Below are 13,275 nucleotides of genomic sequence, written 5' to 3' on the forward strand. Positions count from 1 at the left end.
AAAAAAAAAAAAAAAAAAAAAAAAAAAAAAAAAAAAAAAAAAAAAAAAAAAAAAAAAAAAAAAAAAACACCCACAAATGATCAATAAGTGAATATAAAGGTACTATTTTGCTATAATATCACTAATCATTAGGAAAATGCAAATCAGAACCACAACAAGGTACCATATCCTACCAATTAGGATTTACTATTAAAAAAGCAGAAATTGGCTGGGCGCAGTGGCTCATGCCTGTAATCCCAGCACTTTGGGAAGCCGAGGCAGGCAGATCACGAGGTTAGGCGATCGAGACCATCCTGGCTGACATGGTGAAACCCCATCTCTAAAATAAATAAATAAAATTAAGTTAAAAAATAAAGAGAGAAAAAGCAGAAATGCTTGATTATAGGTGGTTCATCCTATAATCCCAGCACTTTGGGAGGCTGAGGCAGGAGGATTGCTTAAACTCAGGAGTTTGACAACTGAGCAACATAGTAAGATCCTGCCTCCACCAAAAAAGGACAGAAAAATAAGTGTTGCAAAGGATATGTATGGAGAAACTGGAACCCTCATGCACTACTGGTGAGAATGTAACATGGTAGAGCCGCTGTAGAAACAATATGGTAGTTTCCAAAAAAACTGAAAAACAGAATTGGCCAGGCATGGTGGTTCACATCTATAATCCCAGCACTTTGGGAAGCCAAAATCGGTGGATCACCTGAGGTCAGGAGTTCAAGACCAGTCTGACTAACATGGCAAAACTACTAAAAATACAAAAATTAGCTGTGCATGGTGGTACATGCCTGGAGTCCTAGCTACTCAGGGGGCTGAGACAGGAGAATCACTTGAACCCAGGATGTGACGGTTACAGTGAACTGAGATCGTGCCATTGCACTCCAGCCCGGGCGACAGAGCAAGATTGTCTCAAAAATAAAAATAAAAACCAGAATTACCATATGATACAGCAATTCCACTTCTGCATATATAACCAAAGGAATTGAAATTAGGGTCTCAAAGAGATCTTTGCACACCCATGTTCATTACACCATTGTTCACAGTAGCCCGAAGCAGAAGCAACCCAAGCATTCCTAGACAAGGAACTGTACACATGAAACGTGGTGTCTGTACAACGGACTATTCAGCCTCAAAAACGAGTACGTACTGACACGTACTATAACATGAATGAACTTCGAGGACGTTACACTAATGCCAGACACAAAAGAACAAATAGTGTATGATTCTTCCTAGATGAGGTGCTTAGAGTAGTCAAATTCATAGAGACAGAAAGTAGGATGGTGGTTGCCAGGGCTGGGGGAAGGGAGGACAGGACGTTTTGTTTAATGGGCACAGAGTAACAGTTTTGCAAGATGAAATGATCCTGGAGATTGGCTATATGACAATGTGAATAGACTTAACACTTAAAGATGGGCGGAGGCCACACATGGTGGCTCATGCCTGTTATCCCAGCACTTTGGGAGGCCAAGGTGGGGGGAATCACACGAGGCCAGCTGGGCCAACACAGTAGACCCCATCTCTACTAAAAAATACAAAAACTAGCCAGGCGCAGTGGCACACCTATAATCCCATGAGAACTGCGTGAACCCAGGAAATAGAGATTGCAGTGAGCCAAGATCATGCCATTGCACTCCAGCCTGGTCAACAGAGTAAGACTCTGTCTCAAAAAAAGAAAAAGCTAAGATGGTAAATTTTACGTCATACGTATTTTAGCATAACTTAAAAAAAGGCAGTGAGATGAGAAAGTGAGGGTCTCCAGAAGGCAGTATGGGAGAGGGCAGCCAAACTGCTGAGGTAGGTGGGCAAGCAGGAAACCTTGGGGCAGGAGGGAGAGGAAGTTCCCCCGTCCTGGGGCAGTAAGCACAGTCATCCAGGGTAACAAGAGAGCCAGGAGTGGGAAAAGGGCAGAGGTGGTTTGGGTTTTGCAGAGAAGCCATCAGAAGAAACAGCAAGCAGAGATGATAGAGATAGGGACACCAAGGGCCTTGATCACCCAGTCATGCAGGGTGCCCAAGAAGACAGCAGATGCCCAGACACTGGCACCTGAAGAGAGCCTCAGGGCACTCACTGGTAGGGGAGAGATGCCAGCAGGGGCAAGGAGAGGCAATGAGTCCAGAGGGTCTGAGGCCGGGGGTGAAACTCCAGTCACATCAGGAGTGCCCTATCCATCTGTTTGTCCATCCATGTATCCCACCAGGCTGAGTGCCCTGGGAGGGCAGGGACTCGTCTTTCTGGTTTATTACCATGTGTGTGCCCCTAGTGTCCCGGACGGCACCTGGCACACACCAGGTATTGGGTGCATGCTATTGAATGAATGAGCAAGTGAATCAGTGAGTGAGTGAGGACCAAGCCAGTGGCCTTGGGGTGGTAATGTGTGAGACAGAGGCAGATGCAGAGGGTGGGGTGTGGCTCCCTGAAAAACTGCAGAGCCCCTGATGCACTCATGAGAGAGGAGGGGGGCTGAGAAACTGGGAAGAGGCGGGAGCAGGTGAGGCAGACAGACAGAGCTTGTTCCTTGAAGGACAGGTCTGTGAGGTGTACTGGAGGTCCAGAAACAGCACTTCCTCAGTCCACGGGGCATGAGGGGTATAGGGGACATGGCATGGGGTGACAGAGTCTGAAGTGTCAGAAGGGACATGTGTATGCCAGAGGCCTGAAAGGGCAGGTGCACCAAGGATCCTGGCATAACCTTGCCCAACCTGTGGTCAGACAGTGAGGTCGTGGCAGGGCAGCTGCAGTCCCGGCTCACCTGGGAGTAGACAGTGGCGTGGACCCAGGCAAGACGGCGGCTCAGGTGGTCCAGCTTTTCAGAGAAAACCTTCTGGCTCTTGGTCAACTCTGCAAAAATGTCCTTCCTCTGGCACCCAAGGGGAAAGGAGGACAATCAAGAAATGGCCCCATGCCCAGCTCCACCCTAACCCGGCAGGCAGACTAGGAAGGGCCCTACTAGTGCCTGGAGCAGGCAAGGGATTGGGCTCCATTTTTCAAAACCCTGCCCTGCCACTGACCCTCTGGTGACCCTGAACCAGCCTCAGAACAGGGCCATGGTGGTCCCTGCAGGACATGGAAGTGAGGCCCAGCTGGAGGTCTGTGAGATCCTGGCTAGAGCACCCAGGGACCTGATGCCAGAACTGCTGCTCCTGCAGCTGCCAGGCCCAAGGATCTGCTGACAGGCGGGGGTGGGTGAGAGCTGCCAGGGAAGCTCGGCCTGGACACACCGGGCCCCACTTCCCAGGCCAGGGCAGCTACAGCAGAAGGCTCTGGAGGGTGCAGCAGAGCCAGGCCCCGCTTCCTGCTGACTCTGCAAGTGGCCGAGGAAGCACTCAGGGTCAATGCATAATTGATGAGGAGAGTGGGTGTGCTTCAGCACTTAGTGGGCCTGGGGAGTGGGGGACGCCTAGGCACAGGCCACACTGGAGATGGGTGCCAGGCCCTGCTGCCAGCCCAACTCTCTCTGGTATGCTATGGCCAGGGCTAGGGCAGGGACGAGGAGAACTGCGGGCAGCCCCCAGAACTAGACTTCATCTGTGGTTGCCTGCGATCTGAGGTAAGAAAGCTGCCCCCACCCAAGACGGCCTGTGGGCATTACCCGCTCAGGGCACCGGTGGAGCTTGTCTTCTGTGTCCCTCAGAGCCACTGCGTATTCATTCACATCATCGGAGACACCCACCATCTACAGCACGGGACCACATGTCCAGAGTGCCCCTTGGGTACTTCATCCAGGCTTCTTCAGACCCAGTCTAGACCCCAACCCTGCCAAGGTCCCAACCTTAGGCCCAGGGCTGCCCCGTTCCCACAACAGTCAGCAGGACAGACTGAAGCAGCAGGAGCAGAAACCAGCCCTGCTGAAGCATGTGCTCCCGTGCTCCCGTGCACGGTCATGCACAGGCAGCCCTGTGGGCCCATATGGACACAGGCACACACATACACACACACAACCAAACACACACAACACCCCCACCGAATGCAGGGCCCAAGAGTGTGCAACCTTGCCCAGCTGCTGGTGCACGCTGAGGTTGTACATCATGACCACCCCATCCAGGACTTCCAGCAGCGAGTTCTCGGTGAGGGGCTGCTCAGGCTCCTCGGGGGGCCGCCCCAGCAGCAGGCCCTCGTTCCAGTGGCTGCCTTCAACTGGAGAGCGAGGGAGGGCAGGGTCAAGGCAGGGCCATCCCAGCTCTCCTGCCTGCCTTGCAGCAGGAGAGGGAATCCTCTCCCGTTCCTGTGCCCCAGGAGGGACCCTCGGGAAGCCTATGGGGGCAGGGATGGGGTGGAGGGCAAGGCCCGCAGTGCCAGGACCTATTTCTGTGGCATCGATCTCCTGCCCTCAGAGTGTGCTTCCTGCACTCCTGGGATGCTGCCGGACCACAGGGTTGGGAGGGCATGGAGTGTATCTTGGCTTTGCCCAGGGTGGGGGTTATACACGGTCAAGGAGTCCTTTGGGGCCCTGTCTGACCCCACCCAGCACCTACTGTCCTCACGGGTCCTCTGCTCCACGCTCAGCGTGCGGACCTTCACTTTCTCCAAGGTGCTAAGAGGACGCCGTGGGGTCATGAGGCTCACGGCTGCTGTACTGAGGAAGCGGTTGGCTCGGCCCAAGGTTGGAGAACTGAGCCAGCTGGGCCGGGGCAGGGGTAGTGACCCCCCAACAGCCAGGGCCTGCATGGGGCGCTGCAGTGAAGAAAGGACGCCAGGACCAGGGCTGGTTCAGGGTTCCCTTGGTCCATGGGGTTGGGGAATCGCGAGGGAGGGTCCATGCCTCCACCCACATCGAGAGACCAGCTTTGGAAGCAAGGTCATCTGGGAGGAAGAGCAGGAGGATTCTCAGGCCAGTGGTTGCATGAGCGGCCATGGTGAGAGAGCCCAGAAGGCTAGGCAGTAGGCCTCGCAGAGCCCAGTTTAGCACCGTGTCTGCCCTTTGCCCCTCTGTCTGGTGAGAGGCCCCTTGCCTACATGGAGGGGGGTGGCCCTGGATGAGACTCCTGCAAACACGATAAAGAAAAAGCCCAAGCAAAGCCCCCCACCAGCCCCCACTGTGGCACCTGGGCCATAGATGGGGCTGGCTCCTCATCCTCGTCCAGGTCATCCATGGTGGCTGCCTGGAGCTCCAGTGGGTCGATCACAATGTTGGCTTTAGAAGCAAGGTCATCTGGGAGGAAGAGCAGGAGGGTTCTCAGGCCAGTGGTAGCATGAGGGGCCACTGTGGAAGTGCCCAGGATGGTGAGAAAGCCCAGCAGGCTGGGCAGTAGGTCTCGCAGAGCCCAGTTTAGCACGGTGTCTGCACCTCACCCCTCCGCCGCCTCCACTCAGCCTTGTCTCTGCATCTCCCGGGCCCCATGTCTAGCCACCACTTAGTAGCAGGAGGCCTTCCCCATCACACCCTTCCTGCAGGTCCCTGTCTTTGTTTCCCAGGACCTACTCTCTAGAGCCTCCCCCACTCTCTGACTACTCCATAAACAAAAGGAGCTTCCAGGGCCGCTTCATTCTGGGCACTCCCTGGGGGAGCCAAGCCTTGTCCCAGGCTCATCCCCACTTCTATGCTGACAGCTGACCCCGCCTTCACTGCCTCCAGCGCAGGCCTTGCTCCCAGCTAAATGTGCTGTGTCCAACGCAGAATTGTCATCTTCAGAATTGTCATCTTCGCCGCCTCCTGCAGCCCCTCTCGCTCATGATGCCCCATCAACACAACCTCTGGCAGAAAGCCTGGAGTCATCCTGACTCCTCTCCTCCACCTGTGCCTTCCCCTACCTCCCTGGGGCAGGCCCTTATCTCCTGTGTGTGGACACCTAGACTCCTGTCCCTCAGCCTGCACTCCAGTGTCCACACTGTGGCAGCCAGACAGAGGTTCTGACCACACAGACCCACCCTCATGCCTGGCTCAGGGCCTTGCTCTGTCTGTGCCCTCAGCCCTGCACCAGAGCAGCTTGCGCTCATCCCTGAAGGCAGCTCTGGCAGCACCTGCATGCCCCACCCACACCTCACCAAGATCCCTGGTCCCCTGCCAGGCACACCTGACCCCTATGGTGGGGGTGCTGGAGGGAAGGAGAAGCTGCCCAGATGTGGGGTGGGCAGATCAGCATCTTCCTGCTTGAGTAGGTAAAGGGACTTGGGCACCCTCTAGTGGGCACAGGATGGCTCAGCACCCATAGCAGAGCAGGCTCAGGGACCATCCCCCACCTGGCCCCAGACTTCTTCCCTGCCCACAGGCCTGCACACACCTTTGAGGGTCTTCCGCAGGTGGGAGAGGAGGCCCCCCAGGCGCTGCAGGTCAAAGTAGTCCACCTTGCCATTATAGAAAACCTGGGGAGGGATGTAGGCCTCTGCGAGAAGTGAAGAGGCCGGGCCAGTGGTCAGGTCCCAGCAGGAAGACCCTCCCCACAGCCCTCACCTCTAGTCTGGCCTAGCACAGCCTGGGAATTCTGGCCTTGGCTACCCACTCACCCTGGCAGACAGAGGAACCAGAACCCAGACTTCCCCTTCCTCCTCTCCACCTCTGCTATTTCAGGTCAGAGCCAGCAGCTGCACAATTTGGGGTGATAGAGGCACTCATGGTAGCCATTCACTCGGGAGAAGCAGAGGCCCAGCCCCAGCCTTGTGGGATATCCTGCAATCCAGGGCAGGTAAGGCTCCCACTGACCCTTGGGGACTCAAACACAAGGCCCCCCACCACCCACCCAAGGCAGCCCTATAAAGGACTGCACAGAGAAATGGGGGGCAAGGACCAAGGGAAAGAGCCCATAAAGGTAGGCACCCATGGGACAGTCGGAGCAAACACAGGATTGGCTGGCCTGGGGTGTGGGGCTCTTGCTGCCCCAGTGGAGAAGCCATCTACGGCTTCAACTAGGCAGGATGCTGGGGATAGCTCCCTGCAGCCCCCAGCCTCAGCTCAACACTCTGTACTAACACTAGAGGCTACCCTATGCCTGGCTCTATCCAGCCTCACTGACCTGGGGTCCCAGTGCCACTCACCCTCACTGTAGGAAGCATGGGGACTGGAAGCCTTGTACTCATCCCAATAGTATCGCAGGGCAGAGATCAGTCGGTGTAAGAAGCAGACCATGTACTCGGGGGGGCAGAGCATGGGCATGTTCTGTGGGTACCAGGCAGAAAACATGCATTGGTGCCAGCCCAGTGACTCACCCATTCCTCATCCAAGGCCCTGTCCAAGGGTTGTGAGTTGAGCAGGGAGGGAAAAGCAGCAGAGAAAAGCTCAGGGCTAGGCAGGGATGAGGCAGCCCGAAGGTGCTAGGTGCTGAGGGCGTGGCCTGTGCGGTGCAGCCAGGGGTCCACAGGGGGCTGGCCCAAAGGACACCTACCCCACGGCCGCTGGCATTTTCCTGCAGAAACTTGCGAAACTTGGTCAGGAATATGTACCTAGAAGCTTCGCCCTTTGAGGGAAAGAAAAGTGAGGCTGTGCTGAGCTGAGAATGCAGGCCCAGACTGGGCTGGCTCAGTGCTGCACCTTCCCCTGGCCCCTGCCATGGGAACCAGAGCCAGTCCCCACCCTCTAGGTCTTAAGGCCCAGTGCAGCATCCCTCCCCACAGAGCCCCACCCAGGGGCCTGGGAGTTACTCACCCCGTTGCCATCTTTATTGTCCAGCAGCAGCTTCAGGATCTGGACCTGTAGTTCTTCCACCACTGGGGGTGAGGTGAGGAACACGGCCCTCAGGCTCCAGGGGATGGGGTGCAGGCTTGGGTCAGAACTCCACCACCAGGGTTCCCCAAGTCCCACCTAGGCATGGGCACCTCCAAGCACCCTCACGTGCACATACACCTCCCACCCTACCCCGTGCCCAAGGAGGGCCAACCTTCAATGCGCTTCTTGAGCCGCTGGCAGCCCCGTTCATAGGCTCGACGACGCAGCCGCTCCTCTGCTGTCTCCTCCTTCATCTCCGTGTTCTCTTTGCCCTATGCAGGGGTAGAGGGAGGAAGACAGCAAGGTCACCCGGGACCTAGACAGGCCTACTTCACACAGAACACCCATGCTAGGTGCCCGGTGGCCAGGCACCCAGGCCAGCCCTTGCCATGACCTCTGTCCATCCTACTGGGGGTGCACTCACCTCCTTACTGGAGCGGTGGGGCCACCAGGTGGTGGGAATGAGCTCCTGCAGGCCAGCTTCCTCCACACGCAAGGGGCTCTTGATGTAAAAGAACACGACGGAGCGGAGCACGTCGAAGCTGGCGGGTGTCAAGGCAGGGCTCTGCTCGCCAAAGGGCAGTCCGCACACCCTCGAGTCCTTCCCGGAGCCCATCCCCAGATGTGCCTACCGCATCTCTCCCACCACCACAGGGGCCATCGCTGCTATGTGTCTGACCTCCAGGGCATGCTCCCTGACAAAAGGCTGTGGCTGTGAAGCCCACCAAGTCCAGTACCCAGCAAGTGCATGACAAGGGCTTGTCACAGGAACAGATGACCATGGGACAAGCTGGAGAGAGGGCCCGGTGGCCTCTTCTCATGCCCCAACTCTGACCTCTGTGTCTCCCAACTTTGTGTCTGCCTCCTGGAGGTTGGAAGACCCCAGACCAAGAAGACGGCTACAAGCTCAGGCTTCCCAGCCAGGGGCTTAGAACTAGGCTCTTTCCCATTTATGCAGTTCACAGTATTTCTGGGAAGCAGGAAGAGCTGCCTCCTTAAAGAAGATCTCGCAGGAATCCCCACTGTGAAACATGGACAAAAGTGCTGGCTATGGCTGAAGAGGGCAGGCCCTGTGGCTCCTCCCACACCTCCATATAGCCCAAGTCTGCAGTCATTCGGAAGCCCCTGACTAGGCTGGCTGGCCAGGCTCAGTCCTTTGCTCTCCCTTCCTTGCTCTGTAGAGAAAGTGCCACATGTGGGGCAGCTCTAGTCCTCTTGATCCTACCAGGGGACCCCTGGCCTGATGGACACTCCCCTTCCTGGCCTCTGCTGAGCCCAGAGGGCACCCCATGTCTGGCCTGCCTGGCAGCACGGGGAGGATACAGGACGTTGCTAAGCAGAAACTTGCGGGACTTCTCATGCCTCAGGATGGCGATCGTGAGCCGTAGGTAATGGATCTGCGGAGAGGGGGTGTTCAGAGTGGACGGGGGAGTTCCAGGGGGGCCAGGACAGGGGCAGATGCTCCCACCTGTAGGCCCAGGTCTGGGACGATGGGTGAGAACCGGTACAGCCGAAGCAGAGACATCATCAACTGCTTGAGGCAATCTTGTACCTCATAGTCCTGGGGGAGAGATGCCAGGGCAGCCATGTTTGGGGCCTTTTCCAAGACTCTCCCCGTATCTTCCCAAGCCCAGTGAAGACTGACAGCCAGCCCTGAGGCCTGAGGTCAGGAGCCTCACCTCCATGAAGAGCCACAAGAGGTCCAGGACCTGGTGCACCACGGACTGTGCTTGTGCGCGTGTGCCCTTCTCCACGATGCTCAGCAGGAAGCTCATGAGCACAGCCTCCACCAGGTACACCTTGCGCTGCACCAAGGCCAGGCACTGGTGAGGTGGTGGCCTTCCACTCTGGTCAAGGCACCCCTGCCCTGGCATATGGCAGAGGCCACGCCGAGGGCTCCAGCCTCAGGCATAGGGCCTTGAGCCACTTGAGCAACACCAAACATAAGATGAGCCCTTCCGGGTTCTGACTGAGGGACAAGAAAGCCATTGCCCCATGGCTCCTCTAGGGCTTGGCACACGCAGTTTCCTTGGCCTGTGATGTTATTACCCTTCAGTCTTCTTTCCAGGACATCCCCTGATGCCCTTGGCTGGCAATGTCCCTGTTTCCCTGGGGGACCAACTTTGAGGTCTGAGGGCCCTGGTCACATGGGGCTCCTGCCAGGTGATGCTACGGGCACCTCAGCACCGCAGCCCCTAGTGAGGACACATCTACATGGGTGTGTCTGGCAAGGCCTGCCTCCTCCCCTCCCAATGCCGCTCACCAGGAGCGGTGCAAAGCGATGGAAGATGTGGGCCAGTGTGAGGAGGACAGTGGGCTGGCCCCGCAACCGCCACTCGGAGCTCTCCCTGTCCAACAGCTGCCCTTCCTGTGTGGAGCGGGAGGAGGGAGAAGTATGAGGGGCAGGAGGCTATGGAACGCCCCCAGCCCGCCTGGTCCAGACCAGCTCACCATGGGGTCCAGCTCCACACTCAGCACTGCCCGGAAGCAGCCCAGCAACCTCTGTGCCCGCACCAGGTCAGCACTAGGTGGGTCCTGCAGGGGCCGGTAGCCCGCCACTGGGTAGGTGCCACAGAGTTAAGCCACCAACGCCTTATCTATGGCTCAGACATGCCCACTATCCCTCCCCACCGACAACCCTGAGGGGCCTGGTCTCTAAGGCAGGGCTGGTTTACATCACAACTCACCTACTTATTCTCCCTAGGGAGGACACTTCAAGTTCCTCATCTGTTAATGGAGACAAGGGCACCCAACCAACCAGGCTGCTGTGAGGAAAGTTGTCTCCCACTCACTCTGTAGCAGCCAGGGCCTGCCACCAGCCCACCACAACCCTGGGATAGGGAGCCCCTCATCCCAGTTTCCCCAAGAGCTTCTGCGCAGCCCACAGCCATCTTCCCAAAATGATATCGCAGAGGACGGCTGCCAAAGTTGAAGGCCACGGACTCCTTGAAAGAAAGGCTGATGGCTGGGAAGTAGGCCATGCCCAGGCCCCTGGATAGGTTCTCGAAGGCAGTGCCCAGTGATACACCGTTCCTGGGGGAGAAAGGTGGGTCTGTGAGCCAGTGCTAAGAAGTATATGCCTGCCCACGCTCAGGCTATCAACCTCCACCTGGCCCCTTACAGGGCCCAGGAGGTGGGGCAGTCTGGGGAGGCTCCAGAGGCCAGGCCTGTGCATAGAGATAGGAAACTCACAGACAGAAGGACAGCGTGCCATCATCCAGGTCGATTAGACAGCTCACGATGTCCCCCGCTGCCCACGCCTGCCACAAGAGGAGGCCTCATAGAGGCACAGAAGCCCAGCGGCTTGCTGGCTCTGCACCCCAGCTGTGTTTCCAGAACCACCCAGTGGAGACTGTCTACAAGGACAATGGACCTGGGTCCCTGACCCTTCCCTGGTGCCCTATAGTCCCTTATGGCTGCCCAGTGGCTCCAGATAAGTTGTAGTGACAGTCATGGGATGGATGACCCACAGGGGGCTTGGCTCTCACCTTGCCGTAATTCGTTGTGGTCACGTTCCACTTGCGCACACGGTTGCCATCATAGGCATAGGAGTTGTGTGTATCTCCAACCCCCTCCTAGGGAGGAACTGCCTGTGAGGTCCCTGGTGAGGCAGACAGGGGCTGGACCAGAGCCCACCAATCACCAGCCTTGGACCCATATGGCTCTAGAGAAGGGAACAAATGATCTAAGGGAAAGAGTAAGGGGTATTCTCTGAGCTGGGGTGCCTGGGATGGGGTGGGACATGTTTCTTCTCCAGAGGGCAGTCCAGGTTAGGGTCCTGGGCAGGTCTGAGGGGCTCCGGAGCCCTGATAAGGCCTGTGGCAGAAGCTCTCCTTGGGCCCAGGGAGGCGTCCCCTCCCCCACATGTACCTCCTGGTTGAAGCGGCAGCTGATGGTGCACCAGCCAATCTGCATGAGCCCCTGGGAGGAGATGAGGACCTCGTAGACCCATTTCCCTGGAAAGAGCTGAGTTAGGCCCACAAGGTGGACAAGGACTGCTTCCTGCCTCAAGCCTGGGCCCTCAAACTTTCTCCCAACTACCTGGGCCACAGCAGAGTAGGGTCTCACCTTTGTACACGCATGTGGTAGAGCGGATGGTGCCAAAGTTGCTGTGTCCAATCACCTGGGTGAAGAAGAGGGATGGTAGGCTTCCTCCCAGGTACACAGGGCATCTCCCCAGGGGGAAAAGACCCCATCCCCAACTGAGCCAGCCCTGCTGGTATTTGCCTTCGGTAGCCAACACTGCACTGTGCCTGAAGACAGTGGGAGGGGGCAGGCCTGTAGCAGGAGGGATCCTGAGCCAGGGGAAAGATGAGAGAGGGGCCATGCTCAGAAGGGCTGGGAACTGAGGCCACATCAAGACTGTTTCAGGGCTTTGGTGGGAGAGTCTGAGGACTGAGAACACAACAGTCTGGGGCCACATCAGGACATGTTTTTGGCTGCAGCCTCATCAAGATGAGAGACTAGGGCCACATCAGGAGGAGCCTGGGGCCGTCAGAAGGGGCTGGATCTGCGTCTCCACACCTCACCCTCACTCACCCCCAGCAGGTCATCATCTACTAGGAGAAGCCCCTCGAAGCCGCCTGTGTGATCCAGGACCACAGTGGATGGGCCAAGCCGCCCTTCAACCTGTCCTGAAAAGGGGAGGGGGGTCAGGCAGGGCAGAGTGTCTGACAGGACGCATAGGGAGTCCTGAGCTCACCAGACATCTCCAGGACCTCTCAACCCCACTCCAGAGGCGGCCACATACCCTGGCTTTCCTCTTCTTCATCGTCCACCTGTAGCAGCAGGTCCAAATGTTCTGGCAGGTTCTGGAAGTTCAGGGGTTTCCTGGGGAGAGTGAGAGGCTGCCAGGGGTCCACAAGTCCTTGAAATCAGCCAGATGACACTAAATACCATCCCTTCCCCTGAGCTCAGAGGAGGGCTGCCTAGACTCCAGAGAAAGAGTTGTGCCCCGTCTTTGACTCTGGCATTTGGGAGGTCAGAAGGTTGGATTCTATGCTAAACTCAAAAGTATAACCAGTCCAGGCTGGGTGTGGTGGCTCATGCCTATAATATGAGCACTTTGGGAGGCTGAAGTGGGTAAATCACTTGAGGTCAGAAGTTTGAGACCAGCCTGGCCAACATGGTAAGACCCCATCTCCACAAAAAATACAAAAATTAGCTGGGTGTGGTGGCACATATGTGTAATCACAGTTACTTGGGAGGCTGAGGCAGGAGAACTGCTTGAACCTTGGGGGACAGAGGTTGTAGTGAGCCAAGATCGTGTCACTGCACTCCAGCCTGGGCGACAAGAGTGAGACTCCATTCCCCTCCCCCCAAAAAGTATAACCAGTCCAATTTGGTGTACCTCAGGAATGTTAAAAAAAAATAGAGGCCAGGTGCAGTGGCTCACACCTGTAATCCCAGCACTTTGGGAGGCCAAGGTGGGTGGATCATCAGGTCAGCAGTTCAAGACCAGCCTGGCCAACATAGTGAAACCCCGCCTCTACCAGAAACACAAAAAATAGCCAGGAGTGGTGGCATGTGCCTGTCTGTAATCCCAGCTACTCGGGAGGCTGAAGGAGGAGAATTGCTTGAACCCAGGAGGCAGAGGTTGTAGTGAGCCAAGATCACACCACTGGAGTATAGCCTGGGCAACAGAGCAA

The 13,275-nt window shown here is 56.8% G+C and overlaps 1 protein-coding gene across 7 annotated transcripts in view; it reads right to left on the reverse strand.

Annotated features, from left to right (window-relative positions):
• RNF123 (ring finger protein 123) overlaps window positions 1–13,275 on the reverse strand; it is a 34,276-nt gene that overhangs the window by 13,099 nt on the left and 7,902 nt on the right. For 6 of the 7 annotated variants that reach the window (XM_037742494.1, XM_037742382.1, XM_037742432.1 and 3 more), the window contains 23 exons: window positions 12,378–12,457; window positions 12,167–12,261; window positions 11,696–11,750; window positions 11,498–11,583; window positions 11,116–11,202; window positions 10,820–10,887; window positions 10,535–10,660; window positions 10,079–10,193; window positions 9,891–9,995; window positions 9,307–9,432; window positions 9,096–9,188; window positions 8,951–9,024; window positions 8,052–8,169; window positions 7,800–7,899; window positions 7,568–7,629; window positions 7,308–7,379; window positions 6,961–7,081; window positions 6,210–6,311; window positions 5,034–5,140; window positions 4,464–4,662; window positions 3,980–4,125; window positions 3,581–3,664; window positions 2,741–2,848 (listed from right to left, as the gene is read on the reverse strand). In XM_037742494.1, the coding sequence (XP_037598422.1) occupies window positions 2,741–2,848; window positions 3,581–3,664; window positions 3,980–4,125; window positions 4,464–4,662; window positions 5,034–5,140; window positions 6,210–6,311; window positions 6,961–7,081; window positions 7,308–7,379; window positions 7,568–7,629; window positions 7,800–7,899; window positions 8,052–8,169; window positions 8,951–9,024; window positions 9,096–9,188; window positions 9,307–9,432; window positions 9,891–9,995; window positions 10,079–10,193; window positions 10,535–10,660; window positions 10,820–10,887; window positions 11,116–11,202; window positions 11,498–11,542 (2,058 nt within the window). In that variant the 5' untranslated portion in view covers window positions 11,543–11,583; window positions 11,696–11,750; window positions 12,167–12,261; window positions 12,378–12,457. Of the gene's footprint in view, window positions 1–2,740; window positions 2,849–3,580; window positions 3,665–3,979; window positions 4,126–4,463; window positions 4,663–5,033; window positions 5,141–6,209; window positions 6,312–6,960; window positions 7,082–7,307; window positions 7,380–7,567; window positions 7,630–7,799; window positions 7,900–8,051; window positions 8,170–8,950; window positions 9,025–9,095; window positions 9,189–9,306; window positions 9,433–9,890; window positions 9,996–10,078; window positions 10,194–10,534; window positions 10,661–10,819; window positions 10,888–11,115; window positions 11,203–11,497; window positions 11,584–11,695; window positions 11,751–12,166; window positions 12,262–12,377; window positions 12,495–13,275 lie in introns of all 7 variants that reach the window. The other variant, XM_037742402.1, reaches the window with a different exon arrangement.

This window comes from Cebus imitator, unplaced genomic scaffold, assembly GCF_001604975.1.
Source record: "Cebus imitator isolate Cc_AM_T3 unplaced genomic scaffold, Cebus_imitator-1.0 Scaffold0, whole genome shotgun sequence".
Taxonomy (NCBI): Eukaryota; Metazoa; Chordata; class Mammalia; order Primates; family Cebidae; genus Cebus; species Cebus imitator.